Here is a 22,606-nt window from a genome sequence, read left to right as displayed (position 1 = left end):
AAACTTCTACTTTTTATGATTTCATAGATATAATTGTGAACCCCAGCATACTTGTCGATGACTAATAGTCTGAGTTTGAGATGGACAACCATTGGGCGTTGGGATGTAGTTGATGGATCATGGACTTGGAGTGTAGATAAGTTGATAAACCCCCTTTAAATTTTATTGGTGAGAAGTGATAATCAAATTTTACTTTTAGCGTGTTCAATTTTCTGAATCATTTTCTTTTTTCTTTTTATTGATTGTGACTTTTTATTTTAATTTCATGTATCACCAACGATAAAGGACGGTGTTATAGATGATACTGTTATTTTTATAGACTGTTCAATATATTTTTTCTTATGGGTTGTTTGAAATGGATTTTTTTGTACTATTATTAATGTTTTGAACTATTGTATAGGAGTTTTTGAATAATGTATTATATGAAATTTATTTATTTATGATGAATTTTAGGGCTCGGAATTGTCCCAATTGGGCCCCATTAATATATTGGAATCAATTCCGATCTTAGATTAGAATACCTTGGAACGAGGAAATCAGATTGGAGCTCCGAACTCCCAACCTCCGACTCGAGTCGGAGTCGGAAGTCAAAAATCGCTACTCCAACAACGGAGTTGGAGCTCAGCCCTAATATTTTGCATTAAAATATTAAAAAGTTAAATAATTAAATTAGATAAGTTGAGATCAACTTTGAATCCAAACGAAATTAATTTACATTAATGTTTTACTGACAATAGTTCTCTAAGATGAATAATATGAGTATGAAAAATGATATATATGCAATTATTTTTATATTATTTTAAACAATTGTATTTTAAATAAAAAATAAATAATTTATAAATATAACACCTCTTCCCATGCAATCTGTGACACACTAATTGGGACGGCTGATTTTAAGTTTCTGCTGCAACTGTATTGCGCCTGCTGCTTTAACTTTTCTACACTCGTAATGAGATTTATGATTGACTCGTGTACAACTTATAAATCTTGGAATGCCTTAGGCATCTCCACTTAAGGTGCTCGTGTACAACTTATTGCCGTCCAAGATGCCTTAGGCATCTCCACTTGAAATCTTCACTTCACCAAGCATCATTCATAACTAAAATGAAAGAGGACATGAACTGCATCATAAGTTAATATAATTAATTGCTTTTGGAAACCAACATGTAAAACTTATAACTCACCATAATCAAATTAGCTATAGATTTTGTAACAAAATTATAAGAGCCTGATAATTAGAGGGAGCTTTGTCCCTTTATAAATGCGAATGCGTAAGCCGCCACAACATGTAGTCATACAAACTGCACCAAGTTAATCTGTTTTGAACCAGCATTGGAATCTCTTCAAATGGAAAAAATTGAAAGTGTCGGTGAGTTCATTATGTGATAGAAGCTCAATACACGTCACCAATAGTACATACATTTTAATGAAGCTGTTGCATTTATGAAAGCACCTACCAACCTTTTTTGAAGTAAAAGCATATATATCAAATAGATGTACGAATAGGATCAAAACAAAGGAAATTGAGTGCGTTCTATACGATTTCCCTAAGTGAAAGGCAATAACAGTTTTAATTCATTATATACATATGATCTCACTACATCAACATTCAATCTAATTTGGTAAGGAATCAAAATGAACCTAACTTGGGTCCAACATCCTTGACTCCAGTACAAAACCTTTCAATCACTATTTTTCTGTCAGCAAACATTAGGGGGTTTGCATCCACAGGTGCAATTCTGAAGATCTTTGTGAATCTCCTGTAAGAAGAGAAGAAGATAAATGTTACTGGATGATTACATCACGTATTTTAGATGCTCAAATACCTTAAATTTTGAAGCATCCTGCTTCCTATTCAAAGATTAAAGCTTTCAATCCTTTAGCTTGCCTTTGGGTAGTGAGGTGATCTCAGATATTCAGTTAATAGTAGTGAAAAAGTAATGATAAAACATTGAATAATAGTGAATGGTAGTACAAAATAATAAAAAAGAGATGAAAAGTAATGATAAAATAATGAATAGTAGTAGAGTATTATCAAAACACTACACTACCTAAACTGGCCCTTAATCTTAGTTAATCAAGAAAAAATAAAATGAAAAAGAAAACAGTTGCTATCAAATTTTTACATAAAAGATTTGATGTGTTGACTTAAGAACGCGATACATACCAATATTCAGATTTCAATATTAACCATCACATTTGTTAATACAATTCTCTTCATTCATCATCATACAAGTATGACCTTATGCTTCATACACTAAGAGCAGAAGTAAATATCTCAGCATGCTTTAACATAGACGAGTATTCTCAAGACTAACATACTTACAAAAAAAAAAAAGTATTCTCAAGACTAACATGAAATTTAATGACAGGTTCCAGAATTGAATTAAATTTAACAGAACTAAAACATGAACTTTAATGAATGAAAGAGTGAAAAATTAGTTCTATTATGATCAGCTTAAAGTAATTGACTGGCCTTGGAGTTTCACATCAATTGTGCTTCTGATATTTGAGCTTATCTTTGTCAAAGGGCATAGTTGTATTGAGTATACCCCGAAGGGGCATAAATGTCTAAATTTTGGAACTACCTACCATTTTGGAACTCCTACCTTCTACACGGTATTAAGAGAGAGCCTGTTGATTGGAAATGTGGGAAAATGGTAGGACTTAGAATCAAAATGAGGGAATATGAGGAAATAAGGTACCCTCTTACACATTCTAAGTCCTTCTCACCTCTTCCGTTACCTACCCTTACCACTCCACCATCACACCTTCTGCAATTCCTACTCCATCCAACTCATCACCAACACTTCTCCGCAGTTTCTTTGCAGGTTTATTCTTATCACTCAAGCCACCTCCCCATGCATCCATCAACTTCATCTCCATCTTCAGACCCAGATTTACCTAGTGCTTCAAACTCCCAACCTATTGCCCATTGAAAAAGCTACTCGTTCTTGAGTCACTTCACACTCAGTTAGTCAGTTTTGTCTATTCATGCTTTATCTCATGCATTCCAATGCTTTATCTTTCAGCTTTCAAAAATCTTTGTTCCTAAGAGTCAAGGATGCATTATCTCCTAGAGATTGGAGTAAGCTATGGGGGCTGAAGTGGATGCCCTTCATCATAATGGGATATGGGATTTGGTTCCTCTATCTCCTAGTAAACAGACTGTTGGATGTGAATGAGTGTATACCATGAAGTTCTCATAATGACTCTGTGAAAAGCTTGAAGGCACATCTAGTTGCTAAAGGTTATACACAAGTCTATGGCATTGATTATGAGGAGACCTCCACTCATGTTGGATGCATGGCCTATTGACACTCCTATAGACCCAAATCGTAAACTCTTGAAAGAGGAATGGGAGTTTGGAAATCCAGGTAGGTATCAAACATTTGTTGGAAAATTGAATTATCCTATTATCACTAGACTTGATATCTCTTATGCAGTGAGTGTAGTGAGCCAATTTCTACAAACACCCACGGTCTCACATTGGGATGTTGTTATCCGTATTCTTCATTATCTTAAGCAAGTTCCTGGCCTTGGATTATTGTATAGACCAAACGGACATCTTAGAATTGAAACTTTTTTAGATGCTGATTGAGCAGGATCTCCTTTAGATAGAAAATCTACTATTGTAGCTTTGTGGGAGGTAACTTAGTTATATATGGAAGAGTAAGAAGCAAATAGTAGTAGCTCAATCTAGTGTAGAAGATGAATACAGAGCATTGGATCACACTACTAGTGAGCTGACATGGTTGCAACACTTTCTTCAAGAGATTTGAGTTTCCAGCTCTTGTCCCTCTTCAATTATTTTGTGATAATCAAGCTATAGTGCATATTGCATCTAATCCTGTATTTCATGAGGACTAAATACATTGATATTGATTGTCACTTCATTCAAGATAAGATACTAAGTGGTAACATTTCTACACCCTTTGTGAAGTCTACTGATCAACTTGCAGATATGCTTACTAAACCATTCTGTTATAGTCGGTTAAAACTTATTTATTCCAAGCTAGGTTGATATGATATATAAGCCCCAGCTTGAGGGAGAGTGTTAGAGGACATGGTTGTAATTAGTGTAACTTATGAGGGTATAATTGTCATTTGTATGTAGTATGTATATATTGTTGAAAATCAATGAATAATATGAAGAATTCTCTCTATGTTCGACTACAATGGACATTATATGAACCAACAATTTCAAAATGCATAGAAGGATCAAAATCACAAAGTGATCTTTCCCACATGGAAATTAAGAAATATTCCGCCCTCTCACTTTCTCTCCCCCTCACATATACATACCATTTCAGTCAAAAACTTTCACACGATCTATCTCAAACTTGACTCGTGTTTGAAACAACCTAAGGGGATAACTTATAGAGTTGTGAAAGCACATGCAATTCGTCCAAACAGCTATAAAGGTTTCTGTCTTTTTCATTTTTATTTTGTACAAACTATCTATTTGCACTATACATACCTTAAATTTCTTTGTATTGCAATGCCAATTTTAACAATGAAACTTTTCAAACATTAAAAAAATATATAAATATATATATTTCTATCTTAAAGTCTACATTGCACTCGATAGACAAAAAAATGCATGTCAAGCAATCCCGTATTTATTTGGTAAAAAAACCTTGTATGTAAGGGCATTGTATTTATACTGTAAAACATAAAACACAAGAAGAATCACATTGCAACGTTCTTCCAGCATGGAAAAAATATGTGATGAATTAGAAACACTGAATTCTTTAGGTTATTTGACACTAATTATTCTTTTACTTGCCTGAACTTTATTTTGAAGGCCTTTGATATGTTGAACAGCCAAGTCCAACATGTCTGCATAACTTGTTTGCTGCAAAAAAGTATAAATACATATTTAAGTAAATTATAAATATATTCAAGAGAAAGACATCTGAAATGAAACTAACAAAAGTGTAGCAATTTTAAGTCCCTATTATTTCTAGTTAAGGAAATTATTTATGCATAAGAGCTTTTGGTAGCCAAACCTAGTGGTTTTCTTGCGGCACTTACTATCAACCACAAGATCTTGGATGCTAGAAAGAACGTTGGCACAAGAATTTGAACAATAAAATAACAAAACAAATCAAACCCTGCCCCTTATATTATCATCATCACATGCGGTTGGTGCATGCCATCACTTATTTCTAAGAGACGCCTAGTTTTGTTATAATAGCATATACTCTTAAATAAATTGGAAAACTAGCTAATTCCATGAAAAAACTTTGAATTGACGTTATCTAAGTGTTCGGAGTCTTCATCTTATATCTGAACAAGCTTCAATATTGAACTCGATTAAAAAGCAGACAAGCAGATCAATCAATAACTACTAGAAGCATTGACATAATAAGTAAATTACTAAAACAAAACTTAATGATAACTAATCGGATTTTGCTATAATTTGTTGTGATTAATCCTACCTAAAGTCATATCCATTGTCAAATATTCAGTAACATGTTGCTAGCTTTCAGTCTCTTTTATCCATTTGCCTTTTTCTTTTTAATGCATAAAAATTGGACTTTCTTATCCATTTTCACTCCCTCAGCAAAATCATCACACTCCAGATAGTGCACATTTCTAGATTTTCATTCCACACGATCTATCTGGGATAGCTTTCCCTATCTTGTCCTTACTTCGTGTTAGCCCCACCTATTCTGCAATTTTGAAAATTTTGTATTCAACCTTTTCGTGTGATTCCCAGCTATACATTCTAGGTCCCAATATGCATCATGATTCATCCAGTGCATTCTATTGTACGATGTATCCAAAACATAATACGTCTCTCTCTGGTGCCTCTTTGAGCGTTAATTCTATTATTCCTCCATACCATTTTCTAGTTTTATATGAAAAAATCTAACACATCATCTATCTTATCTCTTCATAGCCCAAAATCTTGTCTTCTACATTACTTCTCACTGTTCTTTGGATCAAATTAATCCCCAATCAGCTCTCATTATCCAACACTGTAAATCATAGATGGGCTAATGACATTGTTTTAATCAATTTAGTAATCCAAGAAAGTTATCACAATGACATTCTCATGACACAGCAAGACAGGTTAAGAAGTCATATTGCTAACAAAAAATCTAATAATCTTGTACTTCATGAGTGAAAGTTTGTTGCCAGTCCAGAATAAAAGAGTTTCAGGTCATTACCTTGTCCATGTTAGGGACAAGATCTTGCAGTTTCTTCAGTTTCCCGCTTATTCGAGTTCTTCTTTCCTGTGTATATAAACAAAATGAGCATTCATGTCAGTGTAATCCACCCTCCCAAAAAAATAGGTGCATAAATTATCCCCATTTCCCCAATAAAAAAATTAGTGACACCTAACATATTCTTCCATTCCAGAGACAAAAGAAAGTAAATGTGTTCAGCAGTCATATAAGTCCACAACTGAAATTGATAAGAGTCTGAATAAGCAGATGATGGAAGAGCTTAAAATTCTCTTTTTCAACACTATGTTCCTGTTGGGAAGCTTCTATAAATTTTAATAGGCTGAGATTTCATGATTTTCCTGTCTCTATTTCCACCTCTAATTAGATGTTCCACGTGAATATTCCCCCATGTCCTTAGGCCATACCTTTTGCTTGTACTTTCTCTAGTATGTTTCTATTTTTAATAAAATCTTTGATTACTTATCAAGAAATAACGTCAATGCACTCCTACTGCTACAATGGAACAAGTGTTAGAATAAACAAATAATTGAACGAAAAATTACTTGATTTAGATTCTAATCTTTTTAAATGCAAATAATTCTCACTCTATACAAACAGCAGAGATTACCACTAAAATGACGTACAGTTGCTGTAGAAAAGATTGGGGGGAATTATGGTTTTTGGTTGTGGTGGAGAAGGCTGAGAAACTCAGGATTTAGGTGGAATTAGAGATTTTTGGTTTCAATGAGAGTAAGGAGAAGAACTTGATTTAAAGAAAATATTCTTGAAATTCACACCCAGAGATTCTAAGCATCACATGCTTTACATTTTTTGGCATACATCTTGAAAGAAGGATTGCATCACACAAACCTACAACTTGCTGCAAAACTCTCAGAAGGTTAAATTTCTATGAGCTTTCATTACGAAGCCCAAACTAATTAATTAATAGAACTCACAAATAAAATCCTAAAAAATAATAAAAGAAACGGACCAAAACTACAACCTCTGTCTAAAAGTACGAAGTAAAAAGCATACCCTTGACTCCTAAAAATAAATAACATTTCATAAAACTGGTTTCTCGTTGCCTGCATGGTGGTCCTATCAATGGAACGAATAACTAATTTATTTGAGAACTTTTACCAACCCTTTCAGCAATGCTTCTGGGGTGAGTCGCACAGCCACGTTTAGCACGGATTTTACACGGAATAGAGTCTTCAGGAATGTGGATTAGCTTCTCCACTGTGGCCATCTCAAGTGACGTCTGTGGCATGCTAAACTGAAACAGCAGTGAATATAGAGCATCAATCACAAGTGTAAACAACCAAAGAACTTATTTACCTATCAAAAAAAAAAAAAAAAAAACAACCAAAGAACTTATTTAATTTGACACGCATCAACTGCAGTATCATATTATAAATAAATACAATATATCCAATTTCTTTGATTATACTTCTTGACCCAATCCAGCAGGAAATATTTCCTATTAAAAAGGACACAGTTTTCTTCCTCCAAAATGGATTTGCAAAAACATCCTCTAACCCATCTATAAAAAGCCAAGTGTCCACTGAGCATGTGATAAGCAGCACATGCTTTTTTAAAAGTATAATTAAAAAAAAAGATGTCATATCTTCATTAAAAAAAGGTGTGCCACATGCTCAAGGGATGCATGGCAACTTTATAGATGGGTTGAAGGAAACTTAAAAACTATCCTTAAAAGATAGCCTAGAACTGCTATATTGGTAATAGTTTGTGCAAAAATTACTACACACTGCAGATGATATAAGGTAAGGTTACTAGTTGGCTTCCTCTCTCTCTCTTTCTTTTTTCCTTTATCAAGAAATAAAATTGATATTATTTTCCATCCATTATATTTAGAAAAAAAAACACAACCGATAAGATTTCTGAGAGAAGTTAAAGCAAGCCATTGTAAAGCTAGAAAGAATCATAATGCTAATGCTAACCATCTGCCAAAAAAAGTGGAAAGATTATTAACGATTCAATTGGTTGCTGATTTTATCATGAGTAAATCACGGGATTGATTCTTACTATGAAGAGTAAATTAAGAGATTGGATCTCATCATTTTGTTTTTGAATAATTCTACTTAGCATCCCACACACCATACCTCTTTTAATTTTTTATTCCTTTTTCCCATAACAAGTATGTGGTGTATGGATGATAAGTAGAACAACTCAATTAGTTTAACAGGAATAAAATCAGACAAAAAAATAAAATAAAATATGTATGGTGTGTGGTGTGGGATGATGAGTAGCATAACCACTTTTTTTTTTTTATAAGATAAAAATTTTATTTATACGAATGAAGTAGATGGAGCCTATGTACACAAAAAGTAGATAAAAAAACACCTAAACACATTGTAGGAACCAGAAATTAAGAACAGAAAATTATGAACACTAGTTCCATTAAGCACAGTGGCTGAAAACCAAAGCAATAAGGTGTGTACAAAAAAGTTCGAAAGTTCCTCCATTGTATGCTCCCTATCTTCAAAGCACCAAGCATTCCCGTCCATCCAAATACACCTCATAATGCACAAAGGAATCATCCTCCAAACAACAACCACTTGGGGACAGCCTTGAATCTCCTTCCAACAAGCTATTAAATCCACCACCCTCAAAGGCATAACCCAAGCCACACCAATTCTTATATAGATCTCATCCCACAACACTCTTGTCACCTCACAGTGAAGTAATAAGTGATCCACTGGTTCTCCATTCTTCTTACACAAATTACACCAATCCATAACAATGAGAGCCCGCTTCCTCAAATTGACTATGGTCAAAATATTCCCAAGAGAGGCAGTCCATATGAAAAAAGCTACTTTGGAAGGCACATAAGATTTCAAATACTATTGCACAGGAAAGGAACATTACCATGTGATGCCAACATCTTGTAATACGATCTCACTGTAATCCATTTGTTCCCGTTGGGCCTCCGCTGCATCCTATCCCCATGTACCGTTAGGTCTCCCATGGAATATATAAGACTAAAAAATTTAAAAACAGTATCATTTCCCAATCATTAATATCCCTATTAAATTGAACATCCCACTAGTGAGAACCATGGGAAAATTCCACCAAATCTGACACAGAAACATCCCTATTAACAACAATGTGATAGAAAAGCCCTACAGAGGAGAGCACGATCTCTACACCAAACGTCATGCCAAAATCCAATTCTAGAGCCCTCACCAACAACAAAATAGATATGAGTGACAAAACTCTTCTAGCCCCTCCTAATATATTTCCATAAGCCCCTCAAAAGAACACCAACTCCCGCAAGCACTTTCGTGTCTATGATCAATAACCTCCTTACAAAGCAAATCCCCCTCCAAGTGGTATCTCCATAACCATTTCCCCAATAGGGCTTTATTGAATGTCCTCAAGTTGCAAAACCCCAAGCCTCCATGAGAGATTGGAGATCAAACTTTATTCCAATTAACAAAATGGAATTTAGTTTCCTCCCCCACTCCACACTGCAGGAAAGCCCGAAATAATTTCTCAATCCTATTAGCCACCTTAGGCAAAGGGAATAGAGATTATTAAAAAATTAAAAATTAAAAATTAAAATAAATAAATAAATAAAAGAGAAGAAGAAGAAGAAGAAAAACAAAGTGGGGAGGTTGGATAAAGTACTCTTAATTAAGGTGAGTCTACCTCCTTTCGATGAATACATCCATTTCCATCCAACCAACATTTTCTCAACTTTCTCAACAACCCCATCCCAAATGGCTCGAGCCATAAACATCGCCTCCAACGAAAGATGCAAATATTTCATAGGCAAGGAAGCCACTCTACAACACAAGAAATTCGCCAAGCTATTAATACCAGGCACCGCACCCACTGAAACCATCCCGGATTTACCAAGGTTCACCTTGAGACCCGACACCGCTTCAAAGCTGAACAGAAGTGCCCTTAAGGTTTGAATTTGGCCACAATCTGCCTCACAAAAAAGAAGAGTATCATATGCAAAAAAGAGATGAGAAATTACGATAGAACCATTAATACAATTTCCCACTGAGAATCTAGATAAAAAATCTCCCCCAACGGTGGCCTTTACCATGCGACCAAGTGCCTCCATAACAATAACGAAGAGAATGGGAGACAACAGATCCCCTTCCTCAAGCCACGAGAACTATTAAAAAATCCAGACGGGGTACCATTAACTAGCACCAAAAAATAAGTGGTAATAACACAATGCCGAATCCATGAAATCCAACTATCACTAAAGCCACCCTTCCCAAGCAAATAAAAAAGGAAGTCCCAATTCACATTATCATAAGGGGAAGAAAGCATTTGATTAGCTGAGTGAAGTATCTCAATAGCATTACTTTGCCGATGTGAATTAGCCACTTTATCGAAAAACTTTGTGCATTTATCAACTTCTTTTAACCACAGATCCCTAGATTTTTGTCGCCGCAAAGTCTCCTCCATCAACAATAGTCACAACCGAACTTTTCCTCAAAAATACCTCCTTAGAGGTATCTCCCATCACCTCCCTACCCACTTAAACCTGCAACTCCTCCATAAGGGAAATCTTCTGACTATCAACATTCCCAAAAATTTCCCAATTCCACATCTTTAAATCATGCTTCAAAGTCTTCAGTTTACTAGCAGGAATGAAGCTAAGAGTGCCCGTGAACTAATGAGAAGACCACCAAAGTCTAATCTTATCTAAAAGAGGGAGGAAAAGTAAGCCACAACAATGAAGGGGTATTTATGAGGTTGTTGGCAATGGTGAATCAACTGCAAAATCGTTCATACAAGGAGGCCTTGGTGCAAATGTCGGTGCCAATGCAGTCCCAAGAGTAAAGTAGGGGGCAAAGTATTTGGTGTTCAAGTAGCTCAGAGTGGAGCCAATATAATACACAGTAATGGTAATGGCACTAGAAAGGCACCTCTTACCGCTGGTACAACAAGTGCTTAGTGAGAAGGAGACGATGGTAGGCATGCTGTCGGTTTGGCAAAGGATGGCGTACTTAGTACTCTTATGGACATGAAGGTACAACTGGTGGCATTGTAGGAGAAAGTGGACTCCTTAATACAGTGCGTTGAGGATAAAAATGACATGGGCTTGGGCTATGTGGCATGTGGACTCAGCAATAAGTCAGTTGCAACGGGCCTCAATCTAGCAAATGGAAAAGAAGTCATGCAGATGGGCCGTCTGGGTCTCAGCCCATGGGGCAAAACAAAGGAAAGGCTAAGCTAGGGACACAGCCCGGCCCGCAAAATCATACCAAGACCATGAGGCAAGAAAAAAAACACTACGGGCTCTAACAGTGGTGAACCTTCATCATCAAGGCCCAGCTCGATGGTGGGTGGTTTACCTAAGTTGGGAGTAGCCCAAAATAGGTCAACAAAGGTTGCCGGTGCCATCCCCAAGGCTATCTTGCCTATTAAGTCACTAGTGGTCGAGATTCCAGAGTATAGGGGTATGGGATCTCACGTTTCTCATCTTCGATGAGTTGAGACCAAACCAAAACAATTCAACGAAGGCTACTGATGCCGCCCCCATGGCTATCCTGCTGATTAGGTCACAGGCGGTCAAGATTCCAGAGTATAGGGGTATGGGATCTCGTGTTTCTCGTCTCCTTGCTCAATGTGCCACAATCGACAGTTGGGTAGTCACAGACTTTTCACCGGTGGCTAGTGACCCTAAAAACGCTGTACCAACACTAGAAAACTTGTCGAAAAGGGAAGAATTGGGCTTTCAGGGTAGATACATAGGGGTTGAAAAGGACAACAACTCTGGTTTGTCCATGGTCTCCACTCAAAGTCCATATCTTTCCTTTGCTAAGGATCTAAGGATAGAGGTGCCATTCCCAATGGATTTTCCATCTGTGATCCATTGGGCCTAACCGCATTAATCTATTGTGTTCTTCCTTTCTCTAACATATCCTCATTTTCATAATTTCAAACTTTACAATATACCATTTGTATTTCTTACCCAATGTACAAATGTGCAAGCATGCGTGCGCACACACATACACACACTATCCATGTACATCTAAAATGAAGCACCAAATTGCGTATGCATATTTGGCTAGTAACACACAAACTATCCATGTATATCTATAGTCACAAGCACCAAAATTGTTAGAAAGAGCTCCATTCAGTTGAAGCAGCAAACTCAATGCTTTTATGGGAGTGCAATGTGGAAAATGAATCATAGATTCTATAGCATATAACTCAGATATTAACTTATGTTTCAGTGGAAGCTACCTCATGTGGTACTTCACAGTATCAACTTTTACAGGACGTTAACAGACATAGAATAAATGGGTGGTTTATGAGCTATTACAACAATGAAAGGTAGCATGCTTGGAAAACAAAAGTGAGTTTTCTGGTTAAGTTTTGATCTAAGAGCTATGAGCCTGAAAGAGATGCATTGCAGATAACACAAAGCTTAAAGAGTAGATAATTGACTGATGAATTTGAATTGAATATTTATTGCTTAGTTCTTTCTGGGGAAATAGCCGTTTAGTTATCAAGAAACATGATGGCTGTGAATTGTCAACTCTTTATTTATCATGTAACAGAAGATGCACTTCAGACAACACCAGTGTTTATTGAGATGACACAAAGTTCCTCTCTGGTTACCAGACCATGCACTTGTTTTAGTTATCAAGAAACCTGATGACTGTAAATTCTAAGTTTGCACTTACTCCTTTGAATGCCAGATGTCACATGTTCTATAATGCTTGAAAGATCCCAAAAAAATTTAATACCTGAGTTTCTAAAGTATGCAGGCAGTTGAAAATGTCTCCATCAAGATTTTTAGCTCGTTTGCTGGGTGGGGTTGAAAATGTTATAGAATTTGTGTTGTCCCATGAGTCCATTCCAAAGCTAGTAGATGCATAAGAATACGTGGTATTTTGGTGGCCATTGTCAGAGCTGATGCCATCAATAACATCCTCGCTAACTTCAGATATCTGAGAAAGAGAATCTTGTCCTGTGAAGCTTAATTGAGACTTCAACCTTGATACTCCATGGCCACTATTAGAGCCACCTTGAGACGTGTAGCCTCCAGATCCCCTTGTAACTGAAAAACCCGCCAGCCAGGTATCATTACTCACATATTACATTTTAAAAAGCTATAAAATAACATCTTTTCTCCTTCTAGATAGGTGTAAATAACATTTTATTGAAACTAGTAAATAGGTATAGCCCAAGTACACAGGAAGTATACAAATAGCATACACTTAGTTACAAACTAGGAGCTAGAAAGTGATACAGATAGGTGTACTTGTATACAAAATATGCACTTGGATTGTGCCTTTCAATGAAGATTTATTACTTATGAAAAAACCCATAAAAGTAGCAATCCTACTTAGTAAAAAAACAAAAGGAATGCTCATAATCACAATAATTATAATAAATTAATTATCCTAATACTAATATCAATAGTAATTAAATGTCGTTTACATTTTCGAAAGTGCATTTTTTTTAATCAATAAATAAGAATTTTATTGATGAGGACTAGGCATAGCCCAAGTACTTTCAAAAGTACATGTATATGCAAAATCATCAGAACAACTTCGCTTGGATAAACCCAACAGCTTTGGTAAATTTAAAGTTCTTATGAGATTCAATTTTTTTTTCAATAACATCTTTTTAACAAAAAATAATTAACTGTTCCATAGTTTCATTTTTTAAAATTTTTAATTTTTCAAAATTTATACATTTTTTATTGGTTTATATACTTGAATTTTGTTTCTTTGATTTCTTTAATTTCTATATTTTTTAAGGGTATTTAATTATTTATGTCAAGTTCTAGATGGAATATGTTGATTGAAACATTTTGATAGCTTATTGCCAATACTGATAGTTTAGGAAGGTGATTGCAATTTGGGTGGCAGTTTGAGGGGATTTGTTATTACCCTTTGTATTTTCTTTTCAACCAAAAGAGACGCATGCTTAAAACCCACAATTATCCACCTGTGATGTCCTAAACATTTTTGCAATTGTTTTCAATTCAACTTCATAGCATGGTCATTCCCTTCTACCAAATTCCAATTTATAATTCATATTTTTTTGCTTCAACAAATCTTCTACGGCCTAGGAAACTAAAAATAATCTCACCCTGATTCAGTGATATGCATGCATGAATATGCAGCCTAATAGATGAAGCAGTCCCCAAATAATAAAAACACATAGTAATAATTGAGTGATGTTTAGTGTAATAAGCAGTATCAAAGCAGAGGCCCGAAGATCAAGTCCTAGCTTTAAACTTCACTCTCCATTTCCATCGAATAGTCCACTTGTTGGACCCACTGACACTAACTCAGAAAGAGTTCAACCTATACATGAGGGGAGTAGTAGAATTAAATTCACATCTTCCCATCAACTTATGTTTTTGGGACAATTCATGATTTCATAATTAACAATGGTGTTACCAAGTGTAATCTATTCTACAGATCCATATCACTTAATAACTATTTTGCTGTCAGGCCTCTAGTGCCCCAATCATTTCTCTTGTATTTTTCTTCTTTGGTTTTTTAGGCAAACCATATGAAACTATAAGTTGTGGGAAGAATTATAATTTTGATCAACAAGTATAAGTAATGCTCAGGGATGTATAAATTCATGACTAAATCAATAAGTCAGTTCCTTCCTAATTTACTCAATACCACAACCAAAAGGCGATTGATTAAGGTCAAAAAATTTGTTGAGTGTTATGCTTGATTAGGACTAACCCCACACATTGAATACCACAAACACATAATTCATTCCACTCTCCAAAAATAATTATCATCTACCATCCTATGCAAGTCAAAGACCAAATCCTGCAATTTCTAGGCCTAGACAACTGAATTAGGGTTAGAACTGAAGGTGAAAGATGCTAAGGTTAATAAGGGTTTGGAAGCAGAAAGTGTAGAGAATAGAATTGATGGTTTAACAGGCTTATAGAGATGTTTGAAAAACAGATATACTCGTGTTTGGGATACCTATACCCTGTACAGACACTCAGTATATCTATATACGTATATGCATACATTGATAGCCTTCTGCAAAAAGCCCCTCTTTCTCTATCTGCTAATGCAGTTAGTAGATAGAGATAGAAGGGGCAAGTAGAAGTAGAACAGGAAAGAAACAAAGTCTCCCTGAAACATGTGGAGTGGCATAGGGGATGGCTGTCAAGGGTCATAGGCAGTATACTTCCTGATGTCAAATGCATCCTGGGAAGATAACAAGATCAATTTTGTTACAGAATTGACACTTGAAAGAACTACGATATTGTTATGCCAGTCATTAAAAAGATGCATGAGCAGATCCAAGAGAGGATACCAAGAAAGATGAGAAATATTGAAGGAATGCTACTAAACACCATAAATTAGAAGTTTCAAAGAAGAAGATTGGGTGTCGATTCATCTTTGCAAAGAGACTTTTTTAACTGGATTACATGCGAAGCTTACAACTCTAGCTAATGGACCATTCAAAGTGTTAGGAGACATTACAAAAACATATAAGACTGAATTTTCTAGTAATATTAAGTTTTGGCAATTTGATGTAGCCAATCTCTTTCTATGAGAAGAAGCAGATCATGACTCGGGATCAAGCCTCTTCCAATATGGGGAGAATGATTCGAAGTGTTTGGTAAAAATTAAGTGTCATACCATATACTATGAGCTAAAAAGAGAAAGAAGAGAAAGGTTAGCGAGTAATAGCAAAATCGTTCTCTTAATGTTAGTATCTGCACTTTCTACAACAAAACAATCGAGTTGTCTTTATGTGTTGCCATGTGAGGTCTATGTAAGCTCCAAGTGAAGTTTACATCGATAAAAGGATGATTTTAACTTTTGTGTACCAGGTTATAAGGTTAAAGTTATGCTTATCAGCGGGTGAAAACCAGAGTGCATGAAGAAGTGGAACCAATAACTAAGTTCATCTCTCAGAATAAGTATGGTCAACGAATCACAACTTCACACAAAAGAATAAATATGTCATGCATCTCTGCAGCTCTATAAACAGTCGCTGAAACCTCAACAGGAACCACTTTGCTTCTCAGTTCAGTTTCTTACATTATAAAATTTCAACATGCAATAAAGAATGATAATGACCGTACACGCATCCTCACCATCTTCGATGGTCACCTATACTCCATCTCTTATTAAAAATAAACGAACCATTTGACCATGTCCTCGAGAAATCTCACTGGAATCAAATAAAATAACGGAAACAACACTTACCCACCATGCTTACACGTGATTCATCCGCTAAATGATGAGTGAATTGAAGAACAAGAGTTTAAAAATCAAAACAAATGTAATTTTATATCAGATTGCGTAAGATTGGATTATGTATTAAAAGACCCACAAATACTTTTGTCAACCATTGAGATTTAAGCATTTTGAAAAAGGCAGAGCGGAAAAATACCAAAGCTCCAATAATTTTACCCTCACTTCCTATGAAAAGAACTCAGCCAATGAATGAAACATAGTATTTAAGGATGTCTTCTCCTTGGCATATTTGTTAGTAAACTAAAGTCAACCAGTAGAAATAAGGCCTGAGTGGTTCACAAAATCCAACTAAAACTCACTCTTATTAATGGCAGTCAAATCTCTCATAACTTACCATTTATCCACATTTGACCACAATACGAACCCAACAAGGACAAAACCGTTATTTGACTAGAAAACCCAGAAAGGCTAAAAGCGCGAAAAAAATAGAAGTTTTTTTTAAAAAGAAAAGAAAAGGAACGTAAAAAGAGATAATAAAAAGCAAAAAGTAAAGGGCGTACCGTTATCAGCAGACGAAGCGAGATGGCTAAGAAACCCGGCAGGAGAGCTTCTCTGGCGGACCAAAGCCGAGGAAGCAGAACCAGAGGATGATCCGCCACCATTCAAGTTACTAGCCGTTACAAAATCACCAACGGCCATCTCGTTCAGACCGTACGACCTCTGTAACCCTTTGGACAATTGATGCTGCAGCTGCTGATGCTGATGATGCTCTTTGGGGGGACCGTTGGAAGAGTTGGCCCCGCAGGTCGACTCGGAGGTGACGGAAGAAGAGTCGCCGGAGAAGTACTGATGCTGGCCCATGAGGGAAGAAGATGATCGGAGGGGGGAGAATTCGCGGTTGGGGCCGATTACGGAATCGACGGCGGTGGAAAGGAGGGAGCCGGGGGCGGAGCAGTAGCGCGTGAGGCCGGTGGGGCCCATTGGCTTTTGGGAGGATAAGGGCGAGGAGGATGGCGGGTACATATGTCTCTTGTCAATCGTATTGAATGAATCGTTAGGAGTGAGAGAGAATGCTAGACAGCGAATGTTAGAGAGAGAGAGACAGACAGACAGAGAGACACAGAGCGTGTCGAATGGAGAATAAATAGGTGCGGGCGGGGATGCTCCTTGTATAGTTGTATGTGGATGTAAAGTCTTACGAGAGGCGATTGCGCCACCCGCAGGTGATGATTAGTGTGGGATCCCTTGATCGACATATCGAATTACTGTACTGCAACTATTAGAAAAGAAAAATTATTTTATTTAGTTTAAATGTTCAAAGTTTTGCGTATTATTATAAAAAAAATAGGATTCACTTTTAAAAAAATAGTAAATAGGAAATTTAAATAAAAAATTAATTTGTTATTAATAAATTAATTTTTTTAAAAATATACAATACTTACACCATTTATAATCATATTTAACATTATTCTTAATTTAATTACCTATATATTGAAAAATAATCTTTATCTTTTTTAGTAAAAAATAAAAGTGTCGGATGATTGAAACGAGAAATGGAGTCGTCCACGTGAGCTTATGTTCCGTTTGGTTTATAAAAATTTTTATTTTAAATTTAAAATATTATATCATTATTATAATATTTTTAATTTTTTATATAAAATATAATAAATAATTTAATTTTTTTAATTTTTTTAAATCTTAAAATAATAATAAGAATATTATAATATTTCATCTTAAAATTTAAAATCCTCACTTACCAAACCGAAAATGTATGAAGTAGTCTACCGGATTAGTAAGACCGACAATACTACATATAGTTGTGGAATTGTAAACGCCGCGCAATCGTTTTGAAAAAGAGTGAGGTCCACGATTAAAAAGTTAGTTTTTATTTTCATGTGAGTCCTATATTAATTTATTTTTTTCAAAGCGACTGCACGTCACTTGTACAATCACGACTGTAAATATCATTTCTCTTAATAAGAGTCCACTAAAAGATTTAACGAACAGGCAAATGGGTTTTTATCTCTTTTTTGTTTTTCTAAATATTTTTTAAAATTCATTAAATTTTTATAAAAAAATATTTACTAATCTATTAAGTAAAAAAGATTTAAAAAATATAATCGGTGCCCACCATCTGGGTACTAACCCAAATGGTCCCGACCAATGGGTATTATTTTTTTTTAAGCAAAAAGATATATATTAATAAAGAAAAAGTTAGAGAGTTGAGAGAGGCTGTTGTGCTGCTTGTAGTTGACAGTTTTAAGTAAGCGTTAGTGTAAAATGTCTCTTTTATTTTTAATCTAATTTTTTTATACACATTTTTTCATCATTTTTAAATGTTTTTTTAAAAAAAGGTATATAAATTTATTCTGAATTATTTTCTGAATTATTAAATAAAATAAAAAAATTTAATAAGCAATCAACTTAAAACGGTAAAGTAATATTTTTAAAATTTTATTTATATTTAAAATTTAAATTAATAATATTTTTAATAAAATTTATTTTTTAATTAATCACGTTAAATTAATATATAAATTAATATATAATTATACTTATAATTATATTTTTTTATATTTTTATTCAATGCATTTGCTGGATGGGAGAGATTTTCCCTACTTTAAAGCCGACAGACACGAAGCCCACCTTTGACTCCACGCCAGCAGCCAACGTAACCCAGATGAGACGCACAAAGCTAGCGTCAACTAGGCTGACACTGACAACTAAATATATATGTGCCTGTCCCATGCGTTGTGCTCTAACAACGTGGCCTCCTCCCTTGGAAAGAAATGATTTATATACAATATTTTTTTATGATATATTTTATAACAATAAATTAAAAATATATATATTTTATAAAAATATTTTCATTTCAGACACTCTAAAATCTAAAAGCTGCTCTCATGCGTATAATGGTCACAAATAAATTGATAGCACACATACAGTCTATAAAAGTCACATGAGCCGCATTACATGGAAATAAAATCAAAACTAAAAAAATCGTGTTGTCTATTTTCTTCTTTAAGACACAAACCCGCTCATCCACTCTACCCATGCTGCAGCACGCTGCACGACCTTCATACTGATACAGGAGCTCTAGACCGGTGCACCCGTTCAGACAGTCACACCTCCAGACTAATAGATCCCTTCAAATTGTCATAAACCATGTTCCTGCATAGGGGTGAACAATTAAACCGTTCACATAGGCCGATCCGAAATTTCGACTCGACCTGTAGAATTTTACCTTAACCGAAACAAAATAGTTCGAAATTGGTTAATTCCATTGCTACCCGTTTTCAAACGGTTTGGATCGAGTAATTACCCGTTAACCGATTATGTGTAGAGTTGTTTTTGAGAACCAGTGGCCGGATATGATTCTCTTGCCGAAAAGAGTGGTGAGAGCCGCCGTGCAATCCGATAGGTCGTGGCCACGCTAATGCCAAACACAAGGTTTTTCTATGTTGAAACGCTGGCCCAGCCATCAGGGGACCAAATCCCGTGGGATACAACAGGGTAAATGAAACCAGTGAGGAAGGCGACGAACTGGGTTCCCCCAGTGATGGAGCCACTAGTGATACCTACAACTGTGATAGCGAAGGCCCACTGGTAGAGAAAGTTACTGTAGTCGAAGGACGACGAAGGAATTTCCTTGAGTCTGAAGAAGTGGCGGCCAATGAAGCCGTTCGAGGGGGAGCCAAAGGCGAAGGCAAACCCGAACAGGTAACGCCATGGCAGAACCGTGTCAGTGAACTTGTTGGAGATGGTGGAGATTTGGTCACAGAGATAGCCTACGTCGGTGGTGTTTGGGCCCAATAACTGGGCCAGTTGGTCAACTGAGCAGCTCGGTAACAGCGTAACGCCATGGCTCACTCAGAGAGAGAGAGAGAGAGAGAGAGAGAGAGGTGATGAATTAGGAAAGACAGTTTTGTGTGTGTGTACAGTGGGAAAAGAAAGACTTTTCAACTTCTCAATTCTAATTTTGTTTGTCTAGATCCAAGACACTTCTCAATTCTAATCTTGTACGTCCAGATCCAAGAAAAAACATTTAAACTGAATAATCGAACCCGACCCGACACAATTCGGATCGAGTAATCGGGTAACGGCTGAAATACGGAATGCTTCCGTTCGGAATAGCCTCATTTCGGATCGGGTTGGAACAAATCTTTACCGTTTCGGGTTGGGTCGACGTACAACCCTAATCTTGCATCTTCTCCAACTTTCTCGATCCTACCTCGCCAAGGCAACAACAGCAAATTGGACTTACTTTCCTCATTTTCATTAATACAGTAATCCTAAATCTTTGTAGGGTCTGTAGCACCAATAGTATTACTTTTGAATCTATTAACAAGCTTAACACTGAGGATCCAAATTCTTCGCCAATAGTTACGATGAAAACAAAACAAAGCAAAAATCTTTAATCCAAAATATAGATAATTTCTAAAATTTATCATAAACTCAATTCACCCCCTAAAAATTAAGAACTAACAAACGATACTCAAAAGATTTCAAAAATTTGAGATTGATTCGTATAAATTACAATCTTTTCCTAGTGCTCTGTCATCTTTGCTGCACCATTGATCTCACCTTCAGTTTTTTTCCTTTATAAGGAGAACCAGATAAGCTTCTGTTATCTCTTCAGATATTCAAGCTTTCTTTTAACTCATTCAAGTTACTAGATTTTCTTTGTATCTCATAACCCTACATCACAATGAACATACAAATAGTCACTTGTATATTACTAAAGTCACAATCCCAGATTTTAGTTTTTTTGGTGTGGCCGATTTCTAGTGCTTTCTTGAGATAGATAGAGACAGTGTGTGTGGTTTTACTCGATAGGAGAGTGAAAACTTTCTCTCTATATAGTGTGGTCACATTATTGTTAAGATGTGGTATCAATGTGGGATATCTTTATTGGAGGCGTTATTTGAGAGAGATTGGTTTAGCTAGTAAGAAGTTATTTTCTTTTCATTTTATAACATTATTATAAAATATATTGTATGCACCATTACTCCCTTAAAAAATCTTAACTCTAAACTCCCTCTGCTCAGGCTGCTCGCCTCTCTACTCCTCCTCGCAGATCAACAAAGAATGTAATGCCACGGCACTCGTGACCGCTGAAAGAAGGCGGGATAGGCCAGCTTTGTTTTTCTGAAGGGCAGTGCTAGAGCACCATAGTGGCAGCTCCCGACACTAAGAAGGCTTTTTTTTTTTTTTTAAATAATAATAATTATTATTATTATACATTTTTATATCTTTAAATATTTAAAAAAATTCATAATACTATTAAAAAAATATTTACATAATCGTCAAATAAAAAAGAAAAAATAGTATTTGTAGAAAGGCTCTAGATCCAAAATTCAGAATCCAAACATTTTTCTTTTATAAACATCTCATCTTATCTCATTTAACTTATTTAATTATTATAAATTTTTTAAACTCTTACATAAAAAAAAAAATCTTAAAATAAAAATAATATTTTAATAATATTTTATCTAACTCTCATATTTTCTTTAACCTTCAGAAAATATGTCCAATTGGATGGTGAAACTATATATTGGAGGCCAAATTCCATTACCAATATCTATATATTACATAATTTTTAAAGCATAAGCCTTGTTCTTATTAATGATTAAACCCCTTCATCCTCTATCTCATTATTTTATTGGTATTAAATGAAAAATTATTCTTGTGTGCAATTAATTCAAACTTATTAGATGAGCAATCAATAGTTTTTCTTAAAAATCAATCATTTTTATTTCAAATAATATATTTAATCAAGCTACTAGCTAAATATTATTTAAAATTAGTAGTCTTATTTTAAAAAAAGAACTTAAGAAAGAGTTTAGACACATTTATTACTAATTTCATTATTATTTAATAATATTGCATAAATAAATGGGTATGTAGAGATGGATTCCTAAACTTTTTTTTCTAGATTTTTATGTATTAGATGGTTAAAATGAACCTAAAAATTTAAATAAGAAAATTTTTTTAAAAACCAAAAATATTATTTTAATAAAATATCATATATTATTTTTACACATCTTGCAAATTTAGGACTAATATCTTTTAAACTTAAATCATTGTTTTCCCTCTTGGGGGCACAAGATTTCTGGGCAAAATGCCTTGTGTTATCAATCTCATGTACATTAATTACATCTCTCTTCTTCTTCTTCTTCTTCTTCTTTTTTTTTTTTTTTTTTTTTTTTTAATTTTTAGATAAATATATATATA

The 22,606-nt window shown here is 35.0% G+C and overlaps 1 protein-coding gene across 3 annotated transcripts; it reads right to left on the bottom strand.

Annotated features, from left to right (window-relative positions):
* Positions 1-1,440: 1,440 nt before the first annotated feature.
* LOC122314851 (transcription factor bHLH128-like) lies at positions 1,441-17,523 on the bottom strand. 3 transcript variants are annotated; one of them, XR_006243890.1, is made up of 6 exons: positions 16,936-17,523; positions 12,923-13,245; positions 7,320-7,455; positions 6,180-6,245; positions 4,790-4,858; positions 1,441-1,760 (listed from the first exon to the last, which is right to left on the bottom strand). XR_006243890.1 is itself a non-coding variant. In XM_043130481.1 (6 exons), exons 1-6 carry the CDS (start codon positions 17,396-17,398, stop codon positions 1,701-1,703), a joined length of 1,113 nt encoding a protein of 370 aa, XP_042986415.1. In that variant the 5' UTR covers positions 17,399-17,522; the 3' UTR covers positions 1,441-1,700. The 3 variants fall into 3 exon arrangements, 2 of the variants coding, with proteins under 2 accessions (XP_042986415.1, XP_042986421.1); XM_043130481.1 differs by having other exon boundaries at positions 7,324-7,455; positions 16,936-17,522; XM_043130487.1 differs by having other exon boundaries at positions 7,324-7,455; positions 12,923-13,236; positions 16,936-17,522.
* Between the last annotated feature and the right edge of the window lie 5,083 nt (positions 17,524-22,606).

The sequence above is a fragment of the Carya illinoinensis genome, chromosome 1 (genome assembly GCF_018687715.1).
Source record: "Carya illinoinensis cultivar Pawnee chromosome 1, C.illinoinensisPawnee_v1, whole genome shotgun sequence".
Lineage (NCBI taxonomy): Eukaryota > Viridiplantae > Streptophyta > Magnoliopsida > Fagales > Juglandaceae > Carya > Carya illinoinensis.
This window is presented reverse-complemented; position numbering and strand designations above follow the sequence as displayed.